This window comes from Xyrauchen texanus, chromosome 46 (assembly GCF_025860055.1).
Source record: "Xyrauchen texanus isolate HMW12.3.18 chromosome 46, RBS_HiC_50CHRs, whole genome shotgun sequence".
Taxonomy (NCBI): domain Eukaryota; kingdom Metazoa; phylum Chordata; class Actinopteri; order Cypriniformes; family Catostomidae; genus Xyrauchen; species Xyrauchen texanus.
In genome coordinates, this window is record NC_068321.1 from 27474876 (window position 1) to 27497375 (window position 22500).

The following is a 22500-nucleotide window of genomic DNA, read 5'->3' on the forward strand; positions in this document are numbered from 1 at the left end:
AAGAATCACAAACGCTTTATGCAGGTAGAAAAGTGAAGATGTGATTGTGTTTGTACCTGCATGATGATGAGGAGGTCAAAGACCAGGATGAAGGACGCGAGGAACGCCCTGGAAACCTCGTCGCTGGGCAGAAACCCGCGGTTCAGATTATCCCACCTGATCCAGTCAGTACTGATGACCAGAACCACCACAGACGTCAGACAGACCAACACCGTCCTGAGAACACCAGACTCATCAGTGCTCATTTAAATAAACACGAGCACAGCCAATCAGATCAAAGCTTTTTGTGTTTATTCTGGATTAGATGCTCCATGAACCCTCTGTGGTGGTCTTAAAGTGAAACTACACATCTTCTGTCATTTATCATCGTAACGAGCCTCTAATAATCTCTTAAACGCTGCACAGTGAAAAACTGCAGTGTGTCAGGATTCGCTCAGAAGTCCAGACATCTCGCCGGATTACTGCGAGTGTCAAATGATGTCTGTCGTTTACTAATGGATAGAGACGCTCCGAGAGAGTGCATTAATAAAAGACAGACTGAGAGAGAGAGAGAGAATGAAATTAATCTCGTCTCGTCTGGGCGCTGCCGTGCAGTTCTGATGGAATCAATGAATAAAACAGACTCCAGATCAGTTATTGCTGTCAGTGTGTCTGCATTCATTAGCCAATGAAAGATAAAAGCTGATCTGAGGTCAGTACCTTGGTTCTAAAAGGTTTGATGAATCGTAAATCTTAAGTATATAGTTCATGTCCTGCTCAATACTTTTAGCATACTTTTTTGGAGCTTTCGTGTCATTTTTGGGACTAGATCATGAAACCAATCTTGAAACATGACGGTAAGGATGAAAAAGGAGAATGTTAACCTTGTGCGACCCCACGTGTACATGCGTGGACGTTGTATTTTGCTTCGCTATATGCAACGCCTAATTGAAATTAATTTCAACTGACTGAATACTGTTTACAAGAGTCTAGACTGTCATTTAAGGGTTAAACATCTGACGCACCGCGTCATGTGACACGCTCATTTCCCTAAAGTGTTTCTATGGGTGCAGAGCCAACAAAACCACCTCTGGTAAGAAATCTCTTTCAGATTTTTAATTGAAATCTGTTTGGTTGTAAAGAGGAGAGTCTCTAGTTTCGTTTGTCATTAACACAATGCGCTTTATCATTACCGCAATGCACTTTATCATTACCGCAATGCGCTTTATGAATACCGCAATGCGCTTTATCATTAACACAATGCGCTTTATCATTACCGCAATGCACTTTATCAATACCGCAATGCACTTTATCATTACCACAATGCACTTTATCAATACCGCCATGCGCTTTATCATTAACACAATGCGCTTTATCATTACCGCAATGCACTTTATCTTTACCGCAATGCACTTTATCTTTACCGCCATGCGCTTTATCATTACCGCAATGCACTATATCATTACCGCAATGCGCTTTATCATTACAGCAATGCACTTTATCTTTACCGCAATGCACTATATCATTACAGCAATGCGCTTTATCAATACTGCAATGCCCTATATCATTAACGCAATGCGATTTATCAATACTGCAATGCACTTTATCATTACCGCAATGCGCTTTATCATTACCTCAATGCGCTTTATCATTACCGCAATGCGCTTTATCAATACCGCAATGCGCTTTATCATTACCTCAATGCGCTTTATCGTTACCTCAATACGCTTTATCGTTACCGCAATGCGCTTTACCATTACCGCAATGCGCTTTATCTTTACCTCAATGCGCTTTATCATTACCTCAATGCGCTTTATCATTACCGCAATGCGCTTTATCATTACCGCAATGCACTTTATCATTACCGCAATGCGCTTTATGAATACCGCAATGTGCTTTATCATTAACACAATGTGCTTTATCATTACCGCAATGCACTTTATCAATACCGCAATGCACTTTATCAATACTGCCATGCGCTTTATCATTAACGCAATGCGCTTTATCATTACCGCAATGCACTTTATCTTTACCGCAATGCACTTTATCATTACCGCAATGCACTATATCATTACCGCAATGCGCTTTATCATTACAGCAATGCACTTTATCTTTACCGCAATGCACTATATCATTACAGCAATGCGCTTTATCAATACCACAATGCACTATATCATTACCGCAATACGCTTTATCATTACCGCAATACGCTTTATCATTATCGCAATGTGCTTTATCATTACCGCAATGCGCTTTATCATTACCTCAATACGCTTTATCATTACCGCAATGCGCTTGATCATTACCTCAATACGCTTTATCATTACCTCAATACGCTTTATCATAACCTCAATGCGCTTTATCATTACCTCAATACGCTTTATCATTACCTCAATGCGCTTTATCATAACCTCAATACGCTTTATCATTACCTCAATACGCTTTATCATAACCTCAATGCGCTTTATCATTACCGCTTTATCATTACTGCAATGCACTTTATAATTACCTTATAATTACTTTTCATGTTCCAAAAGAAAAGAAACAAAACTGTAAATTCAAAAAATAATTGAGAATAAAATCAGTATTAGTGAGAATGTTGATCAGCCACTTTTGTTAAATGGAAAAGAGCAGCTCAGATTTGTTCCTTTGTGTTAGACAGAAGAGTGAAAAGTCTCTGGAACAACATGAGGGTGAGTAAATAAGAGTTTTATTTTTGGCTCATGATCTGCATCAGGGTCAGAGAGTGTGATTGTGTGAGTTTTTCGGGTGTTTAAGGGGAGTCGGGTCAGAGCGAATGTGTTGTCAAGGGAGGCACATCGAATGTTGATTGATTTTCTGCCGTGTCTCTCTTTAATTAAACATGCTGACACTGAAAACAGGGATTAAAGTGCTGTTATAACACACATTCACACACACATAGTTTCTACATCAGGTTTTGTTATTCTTGCAGTGACATTAAGACATGTCGCCCCACAAGAACACAATCTCATTTACTCTTCATGTTCTTAATGTCCACTATATGATCCTATGATTCATAACCCAAACCCTGTCTCTATGGGGCAAGTGTTCCTCAGAAATATGAAGCTCTAATATGAATTCTCCTTATGCGCTCAGACTCTGAGACACCTTTTGCATTCGCGGGTCAATTCTGACCCGGTGGGATTCAAGCTTATAAATCATTTATAACCTGATGGTTTTCATCTATAACTATATTATAAGTCATTAATATGTTCTGAACTGTTCATACATGTAAAAAGATTGATAGTCTTTGGCATGTTTACTGACAAATTTAAAAGTTAATAAATATGCTATTTTTTTATTTTAAATAATACGATTTTGAAATTCTAAATATACATGAACTACAGCACAACCAGTGAGATACATGTGAAGACATTTTTATCAACATATTCTTTTTCAACTAAACTTCATGAAAACAACTGAACAGCTCAAGAACACAACATGAATATTTCTGACTGCAGAGTAAAACACGGACCATTTCCTCTTTCAAGCCGTATTTAAACTAATGTGTGCATGAACTCTTGCTCTGGCCACACCCCCTTTAAACAGAAGAACCTTTGATTTAGATTATTTGATATGTTTGTTACATCTGTCATTTCCTTTTAGTATGTGTGTGTGTATATGTGTGTCTGAGTGTGTGTTTGTGTGTGTGTGTGTGTGAGTGTGTGTGTGTGTGTATGTGTGTGTGTGTATGTGTGTGAGTGTGTGTGTGTGTGTGAGCGTGTATTTATCACTTTGTGGGGACCAAATGTCCCCATAAGGATAGTAAAACCCGAAATTTTTGACCTTGTGGGGACATTTTGTCGGTCCCCATGAGGAAAACAGCTTATAAATCATACTAAATTATGTTTTTTGAAAATGTAAAAATGCAGAAAGTTTTCTGTGAGGGTTAGGTTTAGGGGTAGGGTTAGGTTTAGGGGATAGAATATAAAGTTTGTACAGTATAAAAACCATTATGTCTATGGAAAGTCCCCATAAAACATGGAAACACAACATGTGTGTGTGTGTGTGTGTGTGTGTGTGTGTGTGTGTGTGTGAGTGTGTGTCTGTGTATGAGTGTGTATGAGTGTGTGTGTGTGTGTGTGTGAGTGTGTGTGTGTCTGTGTATGAGTGTGTATGAGTGTGTGTGTGTGTGTGAGTGTGTATGAGTGTGTGTATGAGTGTGAGTGTGTGTGTGTGTGTGTGTGTGTGTGTCTGTGTATGAGTGTGTATGAGTGTGTGTGTGTGTGTGAGTGTGTATGAGTGTGTGTATGAGTGTGAGTGTGTGTGTGTGTCTGTGTATGAGTGTGTATGAGTGTGTGTGTGTGTGTGTCTGTGTATGAGTGTGTATGAGTGTGTGTGTGTGTGTGAGTGTGTGTCTGTGTATGAGTGTGAGTGTGTGTGTGTGTGTGTGTGTGTGTGTGTGTGTGTGTCTGTGTATGAGTGTGAGTGTGTATGAGTGTGTGTGTGTGTGAGTGTGTGTCTGTGTATGAGTGTGAGTGTGTATGAGTGTGTGTGTGTGTGAGTGTGTGTCTGTGTATGAGTGTGAGTGTGTGTGTGTGTGTGTGTGTGTGTGTCTGTGTATGAGTGTGAGTGTGTATGAGTGTGTGTGTGTGTGAGTGTGTGTCTGTGTATGAGTGTGAGTGTGTGTGTGTGTGTGTGTGTGTGTGTGTGTGTGTGTGTGTGTGTCTGTGTATGAGTGTGTATGAGTGTGTGTGTGTGTGAGTGTGTATGAGTGTGTGTATGAGTGTGAGTGTGTGTGTGTGTGTGTGTGTGTCTGTGTATGAGTGTGTATGAGTGTGAGTGTGTGTATGAGTGTGAGTGTGTGTGTGTGTGTGTGTGTGTGTGTCTGTGTATGAGTGTGTATGAGTGTGTGTGTGTGTGTATGAGTGTGTGTATGAGTGTGAGTGTGTGTGTGTGTGTGTGTGTGTGTGTGTGTGTGTAGAGACAAAAGAGTGTGTGAGAGAGGATTAATGTAAGTGTTTATAAGTAAAATTCTACATGATATCATGTGCAAAGCCACGATTGACACTTGGATCAAAATTGACCAACGAATGTAAAATATGCAACAGTTTGTTTTAAATGGTTTTATCTCTTAAACAATTTGATTAAAAAAATTAAAAACATATTTTGTGTATTTTGATAGTCTTGATAAGTTTGGTTCAGTATGGTATTTAAAAATGATAATCTACCTCTCCTGGGTCAGAAATGATAGTAGGGATAAAAAGAGTTATTTCAGCTTTAATTTGTCTTAATTGTCATATTGAGCTATAAATACTTTTTAAGCTGTAACAGGATTACATATTTAAAATAGAAATAACTGCTGTAAGTTCCTCTACAGTTACAGTGTGAATCGCGTGTCCTCGTGTTTTATTGAATTCAATTGTGCAGTTTTTAAAGCTTAACTTGTTTTACACAGAATATTCCTTTAAATGAAACCAGATCATATATGAGGTTAAATATGTCTCACCAGAAGAGCACTATTCTGTTATTGCCCTGCCTCCAAAAGTGCCGTGCGGTCCTGCCCCAGTCCGGGTAATGTGTGTCCTGCAGCATCATGTCTGTTACCTGCGACAAATAAACAATCTTTATTTACATTGTGCTTCACATTTAATGTGTGAAAAGTTGTAAATAAAAATAAATATAAGCAGGAAAATAAAAGCACACAATATCCAAAAATATGCATGTAATCTGTGTTTGGTAAATTACTCAAAAATAGTAATGCACTACAAATTACAAAATTATTTTTATTGTAATCAGATTACTTTAATGATTCCTTTTTTTTCTCCCCAATCTGTAACGCCCAATTCCCAATGCGCTCCGAGTCCTCGTGGTGGTGTAGTGACTCGCCTCAATCCGGGTGGCGGAGGACGAATCTCAGTTGCCTCCGCATCTGAGACCGTCAATCTGCACATCTGATCACGTGACTGTTGAGCACATTACCATGGAGACGTAGCGCGTGTGGAGGTTTCACGCTATTCTCCGCGGCATCCACGCACAACTCACCACACGCCCCACCGAGAGCGAGAACCACATTATAGTGACCACGAGGAGGTTACCCCATGTGACTCTACCCTCCCTAGCAACCGGGCCAATTTGGTTGCTAAGGAGACCTGACTGGAGTCACTCATGAGCGATGCGGTGGCTCAGCATTCACTCTCAGTGAGAGTTTCTCGGGTCACTCGACTGACTTTTTGGAAAACTCTGGGGAGGAGAGAGAAAGTGAAATAAATCTGTCCATTTTCTGACACGTCCCGCCCAACGAGCAGAGAATGAGGTGAGCTGAATTAATCACATGTAAACGGCGCCTGTAATGTTTCCATTCAGCACTTTCTCAACCATCCTTTGCCCTTCATCTTCCCCTTTCATCCTTCTTCTCCTTTTCTCTGTTGTTCGGCCGTGCAGTTTGAACACAAGAATACTAATAACACACACACACACACACAGACACACAATATGCAGCTTGATCCCAGAAGATCTTAAACTACACTTGTGCCGTGTGTGTGTGTATGTGGGTATAGTGTGTGTGTGTGTGTGTGTGTGTGTGTGTATGTGTGTATAGTGTGTGTGTGTATGTGTGTATAGTGTGTGTGTGTGTGTGTATGTGTGTATAGTGTGTGTGTGTGTGTATAGTGTGTGTGAGTGTGTGTTGTCAGTGAGAAAGTGCTTTGATGTCAAATATTATAGGAAGGATGTTTGTTTCCTGAGTGTCCTTGAGTAAACTTAAACAAAACCTCTTCCTTCTTTTCACTCAATGCTGAAACTATCTGTCTGTCTGTCTATCTATCTATCTGTCTGTCTATCTGTCTGTCTCTCTGTCTGTCTATCTATCTATCTGTCTGTCTATCTGTCTGTCTCTCTGTCTGTCTGTCTATCTATCTGTCTGTCTGTCTATCTATCTATCTATCTATCTATCTATCTATCTATCTATCTATCTGTCTGTCTATCTATCTGTCTGTCTGTCTGTCTATCTATCTGTTTGTCTGTCTATCTATCTGTCTGTCTATCTATCTGTCTGTCTATCTGTCTGTCTCTCTGTCTGTCTATCTATCTATCTGTCTGTCTATCTGTCTGTCTCTCTGTCTGTCTGTCTATCTATCTGTCTGTCTGTCTATCTATCTATCTATCTATCTATCTATCTATCTATCTATCTATCTATCTGTCTGTCTATCTATCTGTCTGTCTGTCTGTCTATCTATCTGTTTGTCTGTCTATCTATCTGTCTGTCTATCTATCTGTCTGTCTATCTATCTATCTATCTGTCTGTCTATCTATCTGTCTGTCTATCTGTCTGTCTCTCTGTCTGTCTATCATCTATCTGTCTGTCTATCTATCTGTCTGTCTGTCTATCTATCTGTCTGTCTGTCTGTCTATCTATCTGTTTGTCTGTCTATCTATCTGTCTGTCTGTCTATCTGTGTGTCTGTCTATCTATCTATCTGTCTGTCTCTCTGTCTGTCTATCATCTATCTGTTTGTTTGTCTATCTGTCTGCCTGTGTTTATATCTGTCTGTCTGTCTATCTGTCTATCTATCTGTCTGTCTCTCTGTCTGTCTATCATCTATCTATCTGTTTGTTTGTCTGTCTGTCTGTCTGTGTTTATATCTGTCTGTCTGTCTCTGTGTTTATATCTGTCTGTCTGTCTGTGTTTATATCTGTCTGTCTGTGTTTATATCTGTTTGTCTGTCTGTCTTTGTTTATATCTGTCTGTCTGTGTTTATATCTGTCTGTCTGTCTGTCTGTCTGTTTATCTGTCTGTCTGTCTAGAAAGAAAACAAATATCTGAAGATCATATTTGCAATTAAATTCATCAGTTTAATTCGTAAAAGGTTTTATAATGACTGTTTTCTTCAGGTGTAAAACTTTCGAGATTAAGCAGTTGTTTATTTCTCCTGTACAGAAGCTGTTATTCGTTTTTAAACGTGGTTCTCTCTGGCTGTGGTCTTATCTCGTCTCCTGTGAGAGTTTCTTGCTTTAGTAAATCTCTCATTTCACATTCTCTCTGCAGAGCGGACGTCAACGCCTCCGGGGATGTGAGCGGCTTTTCCAAGAGAGTCAATTACCAACAAATAATTACAGCAGCGGTCCATCGTCTCGCCAGACTTTCATCGAGAGCAAGAATTCTCTTAAAACTGTCCGTCATTTTGGGCTGTTTTAAGTCCAAATAAAAAACCATTTACTTTCTTAATACACGTACAGAGGAGTAAAGTACCACCCTAGACATCGAGGACGCGTCAATATGCAGATTAGCTGTCAATCAATACAGATTTTCTGATGACGGATTCTTAAAACGATTCTTTCAGCTCTCCGATCTTAAATTGGACACATAATGGAAGTTAAACTGGTTGTGAATCCGGTTTTTCATGTTGACTCTTACCATCCATGCCGTCACAAAATCGCCCATCCATGTTCCTACAGCGGCCAACTTCATAAAACTCTCGTTTCTGATACCCATGTACTCCGTCACCATATAAGGACTGGAGAGAGAGAGAGAGAGAGAGAGAGAGACAGACAGACGGTCAGTTTGATGCTGATAAACTCCAGCGAGTGCAGCGATCATGAGGTGTGGCGGTTCAAAACCTTTTATTCAACATGACATTCCCTGTGAGGTGTTACAACAACAGTAACTTCAAACACACACGAACACTTCAGAGACCTTTATGATACATTCAGAGATGCTAAGAGAAAAGGATGCATCACAAATAAACAGCAAGCGTTCATCTGTTATGACAGAAAGTGAATATAATCTTCTTTAAAGCGCTTTTATGCCGTCAGAAGTGTTTACAAGCCTTGAACAGGTAAAAACGAGTTAATCAGCTTATGTTTGTCAGTTTGTGGATTACAGACGTGGAAAACGCACAACAAGGCCAATTTTAATGCATGCAAATGTCAGAATGAGCGGATTTCTGCCACCAGAGATCTTCTGCAGCAATCTGAACACAAACAGCGTTAATGACATTTAATGAGATTTCATTCTTATTCTCGTGTTCAGCGGAAGATCTGAAGTGCACATACATGTACCACAGGGAAACATAGAAATACCCTTACAGTGAGGATGAAGAGCCGAATTCTGAACACATGACATGGCAATAACATGCTTATATGGACATTTAACATGGTACTTTGGCAATCCCATGTTTTAAGACATGTACTTTGATATTACCGTGTTTTAGGACATGTACTTTGATATTACTGTGATTTAGGACATGTACTTTGGTGTTACCGTGTTTTAGGACATGTACTTTGGTGTTACCGTGTTTTAGGACATGTACTTTGGTGTTACCGTGTTTTAGGACAAGTACTTTGGTGTTACCGTGTTTTAGGACATGTACTTTGGTGTTACCGTGTTTTAGGACATGTACTTTGGTGTTACCGTGTTTTACGACATGTACTTTGGTGTTACCGTGTTTTAGGGCATGTACTTTGGTATTATCGTGTTTTAGGACATGTACTTTGATGTTACCGTGTTTCAGGACAAGTACTTTGGTGTTACCGTGTTTTAGGACAAGTACTTTGGTGTTACCGTGTTTTAGGACATGTACTTTGGTGTTACCGTGTTTTAGGACATGTACTTTGGTATTATCCTGTTTTAGGACATGTACTTTGGTGTTACCGTGTTTTAGGACATGTACTTTGATATTACCGTGTTTTAGGACATGTACTTTGATATTACCATGTTTTAGGACATGTACTTTGGTGTTACCGTGTTTTAGGACATGTACTTTGGTATTATCCTGTTTTAGGACATGTACTTTGGTGTTACCGTGTTTTAGGACATGTACTTTGGTGTTACAGTGTTTTAGGACATGTACTTTGGTGTTACCGTGTTTTAGGGCATGTACTTTGGTGTTACCGTGTTTTAGGACATGTACTTTGATGTTACCGTGTTTTAGGGCATGTACTTTGGTGTTACCGTGTTTTAGGACATGTACTTTGGTGTTACCGTGTTTTAGGGCATGTACTTTGGTGTTACCGTGTTTTAGGACATGTACTTTGGTGTTACCGTGTTTTAGGACATGTACTTTGGTGTTACCGTGTTTTAGGACATGTACTTTGGTATTACCATGTTTTAGGACATGTACTTTGGAATTACCGTGTTTTAGGACATGTACTTTGGTATTACCGTGTTTTAGGACATGTACTTTGGTGTTACCGTGTTTTAGGACATGTACTTTGGTATTACCATGTTTTAGGACAAGTACTTTGGTGTTACCGTGTTTTAGGACAAGTACTTTGGTATTACCATGTTTTAGGACAAGTACTTTGGTATTACCGTGTTTTAGGACAAGTACTTTGGTATTACCGTGTTTTAGGACAAGTACTTTGGTATTACCGTGTTTTAGGACAAGTACTTTGGTATTACCGTGTTTTAGGACAAGTACTTTGGTATTACCGTGTTTTAGGACAAGTACTTTGGTATTACCATGTTTTAGGACATGTACTTTGGTACTACAGTGTTTTAGGACATGTACTTTGGTATTACCATGTTTTAGGACAAGTACTTTGGTGTTACCGTGTTTTAGGACATGTACTTTGGTATTACCATGTTTTAGGACAAGTACTTTGGTGTTACCGTGTTTTAGGACAAGTACTTTGGTATTACCATGTTTTAGGACATGTACTTTGGTATTACCATGTTTTAGGACAAGTACTTTGGTGTTAACGTGTTTTAGGACATGTACTTTGGTATTACCATGTTTTAGGACAAGTACTTTGGTGTTACCGTGTTTTAGGACATGTACTTTGGTATTACCAGGTTTTAGGACAAGTACTTTGGTGTTACCGTGTTTTAGGACATGTACTTTTGTATTACCATGTTTTAGGACAAGTACTTTGGTATTACAGTGTTTTAGGACATGTACTTTTGTATTACCATGTTTTAGGACAAGTACTTTGGTATTACAGTGTTTTAGGACATGTACTTTTGTATTACCATGTTTTAGGACAAGTACTTTGGTATTACCAGGTTTTAGGACATGTACTTTTGTATTACCATGTTTTAGGACAAGTACTTTGGTATTACAGTGTTTTAGGACATGTACTTTTATATTACCATGTTTTAGGACAAGTACTTTGGTATTACAGTGTTTTAGGACAAGTACTTTGGTGTTACCGTGTTTTAGGACATGTACTTTTGTATTACCATGTTTTAGGACAAGTACTTTGGTATTACAGTGTTTTAGGACATGTACTTTTATATTACCATGTTTTAGGACAAGTACTTTGGTATTACCATGTTTTAGGACATGTACTTTTGTATTACCAGGTTTTAGGACAAGTACTTTGGTGTTACCGTGTTTTAGGACATGTACTTTTGTATTACCATGTTTTAGGACAAGTACTTTGGTATTACAGTGTTTTAGGACATGTACTTTTGTATTACCATGTTTTAGGACAAGTACTTTGGTATTACAGTGTTTTAGGACATGTACTTTTGTATTACCATGTTTTAGGACAAGTACTTTGGTATTACAGTGTTTTAGGACATGTACTTTGGTATTACCATGTTTTAGGACAAGTACTTTGGTATTACCATGTTTTAGGACAAGTACTTTGGTATTACAGTGTTTTAGGACATGTACTTTGGTATTACAGTGTTTTAGGACATGTACTTTGGTATTACCATGTTTTAGGACAAGTACTTTGGTATTACAGTGTTTTAGGACATGTACTTTGGTATTACCATGTTTTAGGACAAGTACTTTGGTATTACCATGTTTTAGGACATGTACTTTGGTATTACCATGTTTTAGGACATGTACTTTGGTATTACCATGTTTTAGGACAAGTACTTTGGTATTACCATGTTTTAGGACATGTACTTTGGTATTACCATGTTTTAGGACATGTACTTTGGTATTACCATGTTTTAGGACATGTACTTTGGTATTACCGTGTTTTAGGACATGTACTTTGGTATTACCGTGTTTTAGGACAAGTACTTTGGTATTACAGTGTTTTAGGACATGTACTTTGGTATTACCATGTTTTAGGACATGCACTTTGGTATTACTATGTTTTAGGACAAGTACTTTGGTATTACCATGTTTTAGGACATGTACTTTGGTATTACCATGTTTTAGGACATGTACTTTGGTATTACCATGTTTTAGGACATGTACTTTGGTATTACCATGTTTTAGGACATGTACTTTGGTATTACCATGTTTTAGGACATGTATCATAGTATTGCTGTGTTTTAGGACATTTACGATGGTGTGCTATGTGCTAATGTTTAATGAGTTTTCAGCCTAATTAATGTGATTGACCCTTACTTCCTATTCTGATTTGTCAACATCAGATACGCTACACTCTTGTAGGCCAACTGATGGGAAGATGTCCAGAGGAACCGCTTGACCCATACGACACGCCACTTCACTTTACATGACATCAAAACACATTACGTGTTTAAAACGGCTGCTGGACGTCACGCCCTCATAATGCGCGAGATTCAATCTGATTATGTATTCCATCCGTTACGCCGGAGAACGGCCCAAGAACCAAGATTTATTGCTGCATTAAGTCACTTCCAAACACCTCACGGATCTGGAACACGGCCAGTTGCCGAAGTGATCCCGCAGGGGGTCGTTCACCAAGGGCATCGTCCTAATCGATAATACGGAAACCCTTCAACATACTCAAACGCATCAGAGCAGTTAAACTCACTCGCGTTAGTTTGTTAGCATGCAACTGAGCAACTCATTTAGGATGATGCTTCCTGTTAGTATTACATGGAGTGAAAATGTTGTGATGTGTCAAACCTCTCTCTCTCTCTCTCTCTCTCATTAAAGGCGTAGGTCTTGATTTATTCATGATGGCTGTAATTTTAATGCAGGTCTCCAATGTGACCTAATGCATTAAAAACTAGGTCACATCAGTTTTCACCAACAATTTGGAGTAATAACTGCCTGGTCAATTTCAATAAATCAAGTACATTGTCATTTCATGTCAACATTTTAACCCAATGATTTTAACCGAATAAACATTCACCCTGTTTTAACGGCACTACTGTATTCCCTGAAGTCTGTTGTGTTAATTATAGTTACAGCAGCACAGGTGAGGAAAAATAAAACCTTAAAAAAAGGTCACACATGCTGCACAATTCAATTTAAATCAACAACACTAGAAGTTACAGAGTAAAATTATACACCTTGAAGTGGATGACTCGAGCCGGGGAGAAATTTCAGTGAGCGGACACTCATTCCTGGAGAGTCAGTGTTGGTGTGACGGGATTACTGATGTCTCGGGACGTGCCGGGCATCTCTCTCTCTTTCCCCTCAGCCATGGCAGACGCTCGGGTCGTGCGTATTAATATGAATGTTGTTTCAGAGCAGATACTAATGAGTCAGGTCTTACGGAGAATAGAGTTAGGATTTTATGATCATTACAAATTCAACTCCACCGGGTGCTAAAAATGTCATTTCACCTTTGGTCTGTTTTCAGGGTGAATCAGTTTCGGCACTCTGGAGTTGTTTGTGACATTTTTACTGCGTCCTGAGGCGGGAATGAATTTTAATGAAGCACTGTCTTGGACACCGCACATATGAAATGAGTCTCAACGGATCTTTGGGGATCTTCGCCGAATAGAATTCTGCATTGAATGCCTAGTGGACACTACGGGACTCATGCTCGCCTCCTTTGATGTTTAGAGTCAGCGACTGGTCCTCGGATCTCACGATGAAACGTCTTGCTGTGTGCGCACTCCTGCGATGGGACAGTTTTTAAAACAGCTTGATATCTAGACGTCTTGTCGTTGTGTGTGTGCGCACTCTCACGATGAGAGAAGGGCAAGGTTTTGGGTAGGAGGAAACAAAAATAAGAAGAAAATAAGGGGCCTGGGTAGCTTAGGGGTAAAGACGCTCTCCTTGAAATCTGAGCACAAATAGAGACTGAAGTGTTCGCGCAAACACGATGAAAAACTGGACTGTGAATCGCAGGACGCTGACTGCAAGTAATGTAGTGTACGCTAGCCGTGTAGTGCACGCTAGCCGTGTAGTGCTCGCAATCCGTGTAGAGTACGCTAGCCTTGTAGTGTACTCTAGCATTGTAGTGCACGCTAGCCGTGTAGTGTACGCTAGCCTTGTAGTGTACGCTAGCCGTGTAGAGTACGCTAGCCTTGTAGTGTACTCTAGCATTGTAGTGCACGCTAGCCGTGTAGTGTACGCTAGCCTTGTAGTGTACGCTAGCCTTGTAGTGCACGCAATCTGTGTAGTGCATGCTAGCCTTGTAGTGCAGGCTAGCCGTGTAGTGCACGCTTGTCGTGTAGTGTACGCTAGCCGTGTAGTGCACGCTAGCCGTGTAGTGCACGCAAGCCGTGTAGTGCACGCTAGCCGTGTAGTGCACGCAAGCCGTGTAGTGCACGCTAGCCGTGTAGTGCACGCTAGCTGTGTACTGCACGCTTGTCGTGTAGTGTACGCTAGCCGTGTAGTGTACGCTTGTTGTGTAGTGCGCGCTAGCCGTGTAGTGTGCGCTTGTCGTGTAGTGCACGCTAGCCGTGTAGTGCTCGCAATCCGTGTAGAGTACGCTAGCCTTGTAGTGTACTCTAGCATTGTAGTGCACGCTAGCCGTGTAGTGTACGCTAGCCTTGTAGTGTACGCTAGCCGTGTAGAGTACGCTAGCCTTGTAGTGTACTCTAGCATTGTAGTGCACGCTAGCCGTGTAGTGTACGCTAGCCTTGTAGTGTACGCTAGCCTTGTAGTGCACGCAATCTGTGTAGTGCATGCTAGCCTTGTAGTGCAGGCTAGCCGTGTAGTGCACGCTTGTCGTGTAGTGTACGCTAGCCGTGTAGTGCACGCTAGCCGTGTAGTGCACGCAAGCCATGTAGTGCACGCTAGCCGTGTAGTGCACGCAAGCCGTGTAGTGCACGCTAGCCGTGTAGTGCACGCTAGCTGTGTACTGCACGCTTGTCGTGTAGTGTACGCTAGCCGTGTAGTGTACGCTTGTTGTGTAGTGCGCGCTAGCCGTGTAGTGTGCGCTTGTCGTGTAGTGCACGCTAGCCGTGTAGTGCTCGCAATCCGTGTAGAGTACGCTAGCCTTGTAGTGTACTCTAGCATTGTAGTGCACGCTAGCCGTGTAGTGTACGCTAGCCTTGTAGTGTACGCTAGCCGTGTAGAGTACGCTAGCCTTGTAGTGTACTCTAGCATTGTAGTGCACGCTAGCCGTGTAGTGTACGCTAGCCTTGTTGTGTACGCTAGCCTTGTAGTGCACACAATCTGTGTAGTGCACGCTAGCCTTGTAGTGCACGCTAGCCGTGTAGTGCACGCTTGTCGTGTAGTGTACGCTAGCCGTGTAGTGCACGCTAGCCGTGTAGTGCACGCAAGCCGTGTAGTGCACGCTAGCCGTGTAGTGCACGCAAGCCGTGTAGTGCACGCTAGCCGTGTAGTGCACGCTAGCTGTGTACTGCACGCTTGTCGTAGTAGTCTTGGCGCTAGCCGTGTAGTGCTTTCGCCAATCCGTGTAGCGTACGCTAGCCTTGTAGTGTACTCTAGCATTGTAGTGCACGCTAGCCGTGTAGTGTACGCTAGCCTTGTAGTGTACGCTAGCCGTGTAGAGTATGCTAGCCTTGTAGTGTACTCTAGCATTGTAGTGCACGCTAGCCGTGTAGTGTACGCTAGCCTTGTAGTGTACGCTAGCCTTGTAGTGCACACAATCTGTGTAGTGCACGCTAGCCTTGTAGTGCACGCTAGCCGTGTAGTGCACGCTTGTCGTGTAGTGTACGCTAGCCGTGTAGTGCACGCTAGCCGTGTAGTGCACGCAAGCCGTGTAGTGCACGCTAGCCGTGTAGTGCACGCAAGCCGTGTAGTGCACGCTAGCCGTGTAGTGCACGCTAGCTGTGTACTGCACGCTTGTCGTGTAGTGCGCGCTAGCCGTGTAGTGCTCGCAATCCGTGTAGAGTACGCTAGCCTTGTAGTGTACTCTAGCATTGTAGTGCACGCTAGCCGTGTAGTGTACGCTAGCCTTGTAGTGTACGCTAGCCGTGTAGAGTACGCTAGCCTTGTAGTGTACTCTAGCATTGTAGTGCACGCTAGCCGTGTAGTGTACGCTAGCCTTGTAGTGTACGCTAGCCTTGTAGTACACACAATCTGTGTAGTGCACGCTAGCCTTGTAGTGCACGCTAGCCGTGTAGTGCACGCTTGTCGTGTAGTGTACGCTAGCCGTGTAGTGCACGCTAGCCGTGTAGTGCACGCAAGCCGTGTAGTGCACGCTAGCCGTGTAGTGCACGCTAGCTGTGTACTGCACGCTTGTCGTGTAGTGTACGCTAGCCGTGTAGTGTACGCTTGTTGTGTAGTGCGCGCTAGCCGTGTAGTGTGCGCTTGTCGTGTAGTGCGCGCTAGCCGTGTAGTGCACGCTAGCCTTGTAGTGTTCGCTCGTCGTGTAGTGTACGCTAGCCGTGTAGTGCATGCTAGCCGTGTAGTGTACGCTAGCCTTGTAGTGTACGCTAGCCGTGTAGTGTACGCTAGCCGTGTAGTGCACGCTAGCCTTGTAGTGTTCACTCGTCGTGTAGTGTACGCTAGCTGTGTAGTGTACGCTAGCTGTGTAGTGCACCCTAGTGACAGTGAAAAATGAGTAATTTTATCCCACGTGAACTTACAAAATATTTTATTTTATACAGTTTTCGCTATTCATCTGTGATACTAGTATCAGTTAAAGAAAAATTCAAAATTGCAAAAACGATATAAATTTTTTAACCACTTAATTAGCAAAAGTGTAGAGTCAGTAAAGACACGAGATATTAGTGCCGCTTTTTTTTGCTTCCATAAATCATGTTTTTTTATGATTATTTCACATCTATATAAGTTTAATATCACATATATTTATTTTGTTTATCACAAGAGAAATAAATATATTCATACAAATAAATACAATATATGTTGATTTTCTTCACATATGTGCGCACATACATATTACACATATTTCTTACTTTCTCAATCGTTTCAGTGATTGACATGATTTACATCTGACATTGATATTTGATGAAGAAACAACAAATAAACTATAGCAAGTTTAACACATGAACATTATGATTTGACTATTGTCATTTGTGCATGTGACGTTTTTTTTTTCTTTCTTTTTTATGTTAATTATCTTGAAAATGTTTAGAAAGTTTGACTCTATCTGGGCATTTGTGATAGATATGTATGCCGTGACGCTAGCACAGTATGTATTTACAGTAACTCATGCATTTAATGTGTTAATGTGTATATCCTCATTAGCACACAAAACACTAATAAACACATCTGAAACAAGCAATACACATCAATAAAAGCATGAATGTCAACATTTAGGAGGCAAAAGAAAGGAAACAGTGTCCACGTTCACTATCAGGGACATTCCCTGTTTGCAGTTTTAAAGTAGAACTGAAACACCGAATATATGAAGCTGATTACAAGAAATTGGCAAAATGATCACTCACAGCAGATTTAAAATATGCAGATTTTTGCTGCTTCCCCAGGGGAGTTTTGTCTTGAACTAAAGGCAAACATTTTTGAAAGTTTTATTTGTAATATCGGGTGTTAGATTAGACAGCTAAAGGAGCAGAAATAGTTTGATTTATGGCACCAGCCGCTTGTAAAACAGCACTTAACTGTAGATGGTCCAGCTGCTGGTGATGTGGTCTTACACACACACACATACACACTACACACCACACACACACACACACACACACACACACACACACACACACACACACACAACAAGTCATTTCTGATGTACGATTCGTCCTATATGTGCATCTGTTAATCCCAGGGGAGTTTTGCAGTTGTCACGGTAACAATGGAAACAGCTCGTCTTCTGCTGTGCTGACCATTGAAGGAACGCTGGCCCCGCCCCCTTCAGCACTAGCCACGCCCCCTTGGCCTACTTAGTCAAACTGTTGTTGCCATTTTTTCAGAGCTCCACACTCTTAAATATGTGACCCAATTTAAAGGGATAGTTCAGTCCAAACCTGTAGGACTTTCTTTTTTCTTCAGAACACAAAAGGAGATATTCAGCAGACTGTTATGGTGACTGAAGGTGAAGTTTAGGATCATTAAAGTATGGACTACTTTCATGACTCAGTTATGGTGTTTTGATGGTGCTTTTGTCCATTAAAACAAATTCTATTCCACTTTCACTGTGTAGAAAACAGTGGATCGAACATTCTCCAAATTGTCCAAAATATGGGTTTTGAACAACATGAAAGTGAAGAAATAATGACAGAATTTCTTCAGAACTTTCCAAGATGAATCTCACGAAATATGCAAAATAAATAAATAATAAAAAATAAAATCACAAATAACAATTATAATTTGCATATAGAAAATGAAGACTATTTTTAGGGCAATTAAAGGTTTTTGTATCGTGACATCAGTTGCACATTCTCCCCCACAATTCCCATTAACACAATGTGTAAAAAGATGGTCATTATGATACTCTCATTATTGCAACTTAAATCAAATTAAATATTATTTATATTTTAAAGTATTCATTTATCATAGTAAAGCTACTTTGGTGCTGCTTTTCCTTTTCATTGATTTAAAAAAAACTGTTCGATAGCATCTTATTAACTATAATACAGTAATACAATGACTGTTACGATAATGACAATCATGATAATGTGACCACTAAAAGTAACACACACACTCACTCACTCACTCACACACACACACACACACACACACACACACTCTCACTCACACACTCACACACACACACACACACTCTCACTCACACACTCTCACACACACACACACACACACTCACTCACTCCACACACACACACACACACACACACACACTCTCACTCACACACTCACACACACACACACACACACTCACTCACTCACTCACTCACACACACACACACACACACACACACACACACACACACACTCACTCACTCACTCACTCACACACACACACACACACACACACACACACACACTCTCACTCACACACTCTCACACACACACACACACACTCACTCACACACTCTCACACACACACACACACACACTCACTCACTCACACACACACACACACACACACACACACACACCTCACTCACACACTCTCACACACACACACACACACACTCACTCACTCACTCACACACACACACACACACACACACACACACACACACACACTCACTCACACACTCTCACACACACACACACACACACACTCACTCACTCACTCACACACACACACACACACACACACACACACACACACACACACACACACACACACTCACACACACACACACACACCATGATCAGGGCATTTTCTTGAAATGTTTTGTGAGAATCATCCTTAAATCAAATCAAACAATATCCAATTATTAAATATATGTTTAATGTCCCAACAGAGCGTGTGTCATGCTTCATTTTCACATACTGTATTAATATAACTCAGATTAATAATCTAATAATAGTGTATGAAAACTCTAAACATTAATTGTTTAATTGCTCATAATCATCAGTACAGCGGTTGATTAGCTTTAGTGTGAAACACACAGTATTGATTCAGATTGAATTTAATGTTCTTTCACAGGCAACATGAAACAGAATCCCCCATCCATCCACCAGACGGGATCTTAATTTTATAAAGGTCAAAGGTCACAGTGATTCCAGATTGTTCCGTGTAGAAGTGAGCCAGTGACCTTTAAATAACCGACCTCTGCTCAAAATGAGATATGCACTTCCTCTATCAGCCTATTCCACAGATATTGATTATGTGGTGAGGTGTCAACACAGCGGCTTAAAAAACATCACCTTACAGACCCCCGCGCCGTCACTGTTTATCCAGGGAGTGTGTGTGTGTGTGCGCCATTTTCAATTACTACAGCCCCACGGCACCGTTACAGCAGTTAGTCTTTCTACAAGTAGTAGATTGAAAAATAGATACATATTTTTAGACAGAGACTTTTAATTTGTATCTGAAGAAATCTCACTGTAAGAGGACAGTCTTCTGTCTGCAATGTGGAACAGAATCTCTCTCTCTCTCTCTCTGCAGCTGGTCGTCCAGTCATGTGACAGTGGCTCATAATTGGCCATGAGTAATGTGATCTCCATGCGCGCTGCACTCTTAATTAAATAACACTGCTCAATTAGCATATGATGAATGCCTATAATGGACCCCCGAGTGACGATGTGTTAAGGGACTGAACGCTGACTCCGCCCCCTGTATGCATACTCTCCTCTGAGACTCCGCCCAGATCATGCAATGTCCGGCCCAGTGAACACACATGAGCTGTGGATGAAGAACGTATAATCATCATCATCATCATCATCATCATAAGGGTGCCGGCTGTAGTGTCTGGAACCCCAGGTTACAATAAATACACAATTTTCTTCATTTACGGAATAAACAAAAACATTATTGTGTGATTTCAGTTTTCATTTGAACCATCTTTATGTGTTGTATCTGTCAATCTGTGCACGAGTGAGAGAAAAAGACACCTATTAATGCAAAAATAACACAAGTAACTAATGATGGATACAAATTATATAATGATGATGTCTGATTAAACACACATAACCACGACAGAAACAATACTCAAAACTTTCTACCGGCATATCGATTTAAATGGTATATCGCCAACCCCCTATGAAGGCCATAATGATGTCATAAAGACCATAATGATGTCATAATTATGTCACAAAGACCATAATCATGTCATAAAGACCATAATGATGTCATAAAGATAATAATGATGTCATAAAGACCATAATGATGTCACAAAGATCATAATGATGTCATAAAGACCATAATGATGTCACAAAGATAATGATGTCATAAAGACCATAATGATGTCATAATGATGTCACACAGATCATAATGATGTCATAATGATGTCACAAAGACCATAATGATGTCACAAAGACCATAATGATGTCACAAAGATCATAATGATGTCATAAAGACCATAATGATGTCATAATTATGTCACAAAGACCATAATCATGTCATAAAGACCATAATGATGTCATAAAGATAATAATGATGTCATAAAGACCATAATGATGTCACAAAGATCATAATGATGTCATAAAGACCATAATGATGTCACAAAGATAATGATGTCATAAAGACCATAATGATGTCATAATGATGTCACACAGATCATAATGATGTCATAATGATGTCACAAAGACCATAATGATGTCACAAAGACCATAATGATGTCACAAAGATCATAATGATGTCATAAAGACCATAATGATGTCATAATGATGTCACAAAGACCATAATGATGTCACAAAGATCATAATGATGTCATAAAGACCATAATGATGTCACAAAGTTCATAATGCTGTCACAAAGATCATAATGATGTCATAAAGACCATAATGATGTCATAATGATGTCACAAAGCTCATAATGATGTCAAAAAGACCATAATGATGTCACAAAGATCATAATGATGTCATAAAGACCATAATGATGTCACAAAGACCATAATGATGTCATAATGATGTCACAAAGATCATAATGATGTCACAAAGATCATAATGATGTCATAAAGACCATAATGATGTCACAAAGATCATAATGATGTCATAAAGACCATAATGATGTCACAAAGACCATAATGATGTCACAAAGATCATAATGATGTCATAAAGACCATAATGATGTCACAAAGATCATAATGATGTCATAAAGACCATAATGATGTCATAATGATGTCATAAAGACCATAATGATGTCACAAAGATCATAATGATGTCATAAAGACCATAATGATGTCACAAAGATGATAATGCTGTCACAAAGATCATAATGATGTCATAAAGACCATAATGATGTCATAATGATGTCACAAAGATCATAATGATGTCATAAAGATCATAATGATGTCATAAAGACCATAATGATGTCACAAAGATCATAATGATGTCATAAAGACCATAATGATGTCATAATGATGTCACAAAGATCATAATGATGTCATAAAGATCATAATGCTGTCATAAAGACCATAATGATGTCATAAAGACCATAATGATGTCACAAAGATCATAATGATGTCATAAAGACCATAATGATGTCACAAAGATCATAATGATGTCATAAAGACCATAATGATGTCCTAAAGGCCATTATGACATCATAAAGGTCATATTAATGTTATAAAGGCTGTACTGATGTCAAAAATAGTGCAATTATGTCATAGAGTCATTGCATCATAAAAGCCACACTAATATCATAAAGACCGTAATGACATCATGAAGGTCATACTGATGTCATCAAGATCATACTGACACCATAAAGGTTATATTAATATTAAAGTTTGTTATGATGTCATGAAGGACGTAATGACATTGTTAAGGTCATATTAATGTAATAAAGGTCATGATGATGATGTTATAAATGCTGTTTTGATGTAAAAAAAAATTTGCAGTGATGTCATAAAGACTGTAATGGCATCATAAAGGCCGTATTGTCATATTAATGTTGTAACGATTGTGATGTTGTCATGACGGCTGTAATAACAGAGAATAAAATAATATCAATGAGGCAGATGAGAGGC

At 40.0% G+C, this 22500-nt stretch overlaps 1 protein-coding gene across 1 annotated transcript in view; it reads right to left on the reverse strand.

The window, feature by feature from the left end:
* LOC127638171 (transmembrane protein 117) overlaps nucleotides 1-22500 on the reverse strand; it is a 60383-nt gene that overhangs the window by 18222 nt on the left and 19661 nt on the right. Inside the window, exons 4-6 of the mRNA XM_052119587.1 lie at nucleotides 8356-8455; nucleotides 5450-5547; nucleotides 57-216 (exon numbers count right to left, since the gene is read on the reverse strand). Coding sequence (XP_051975547.1) covers nucleotides 57-216; nucleotides 5450-5547; nucleotides 8356-8455 — 358 coding nt within the window. The remainder of the gene's footprint in view (nucleotides 1-56; nucleotides 217-5449; nucleotides 5548-8355; nucleotides 8456-22500) is intronic.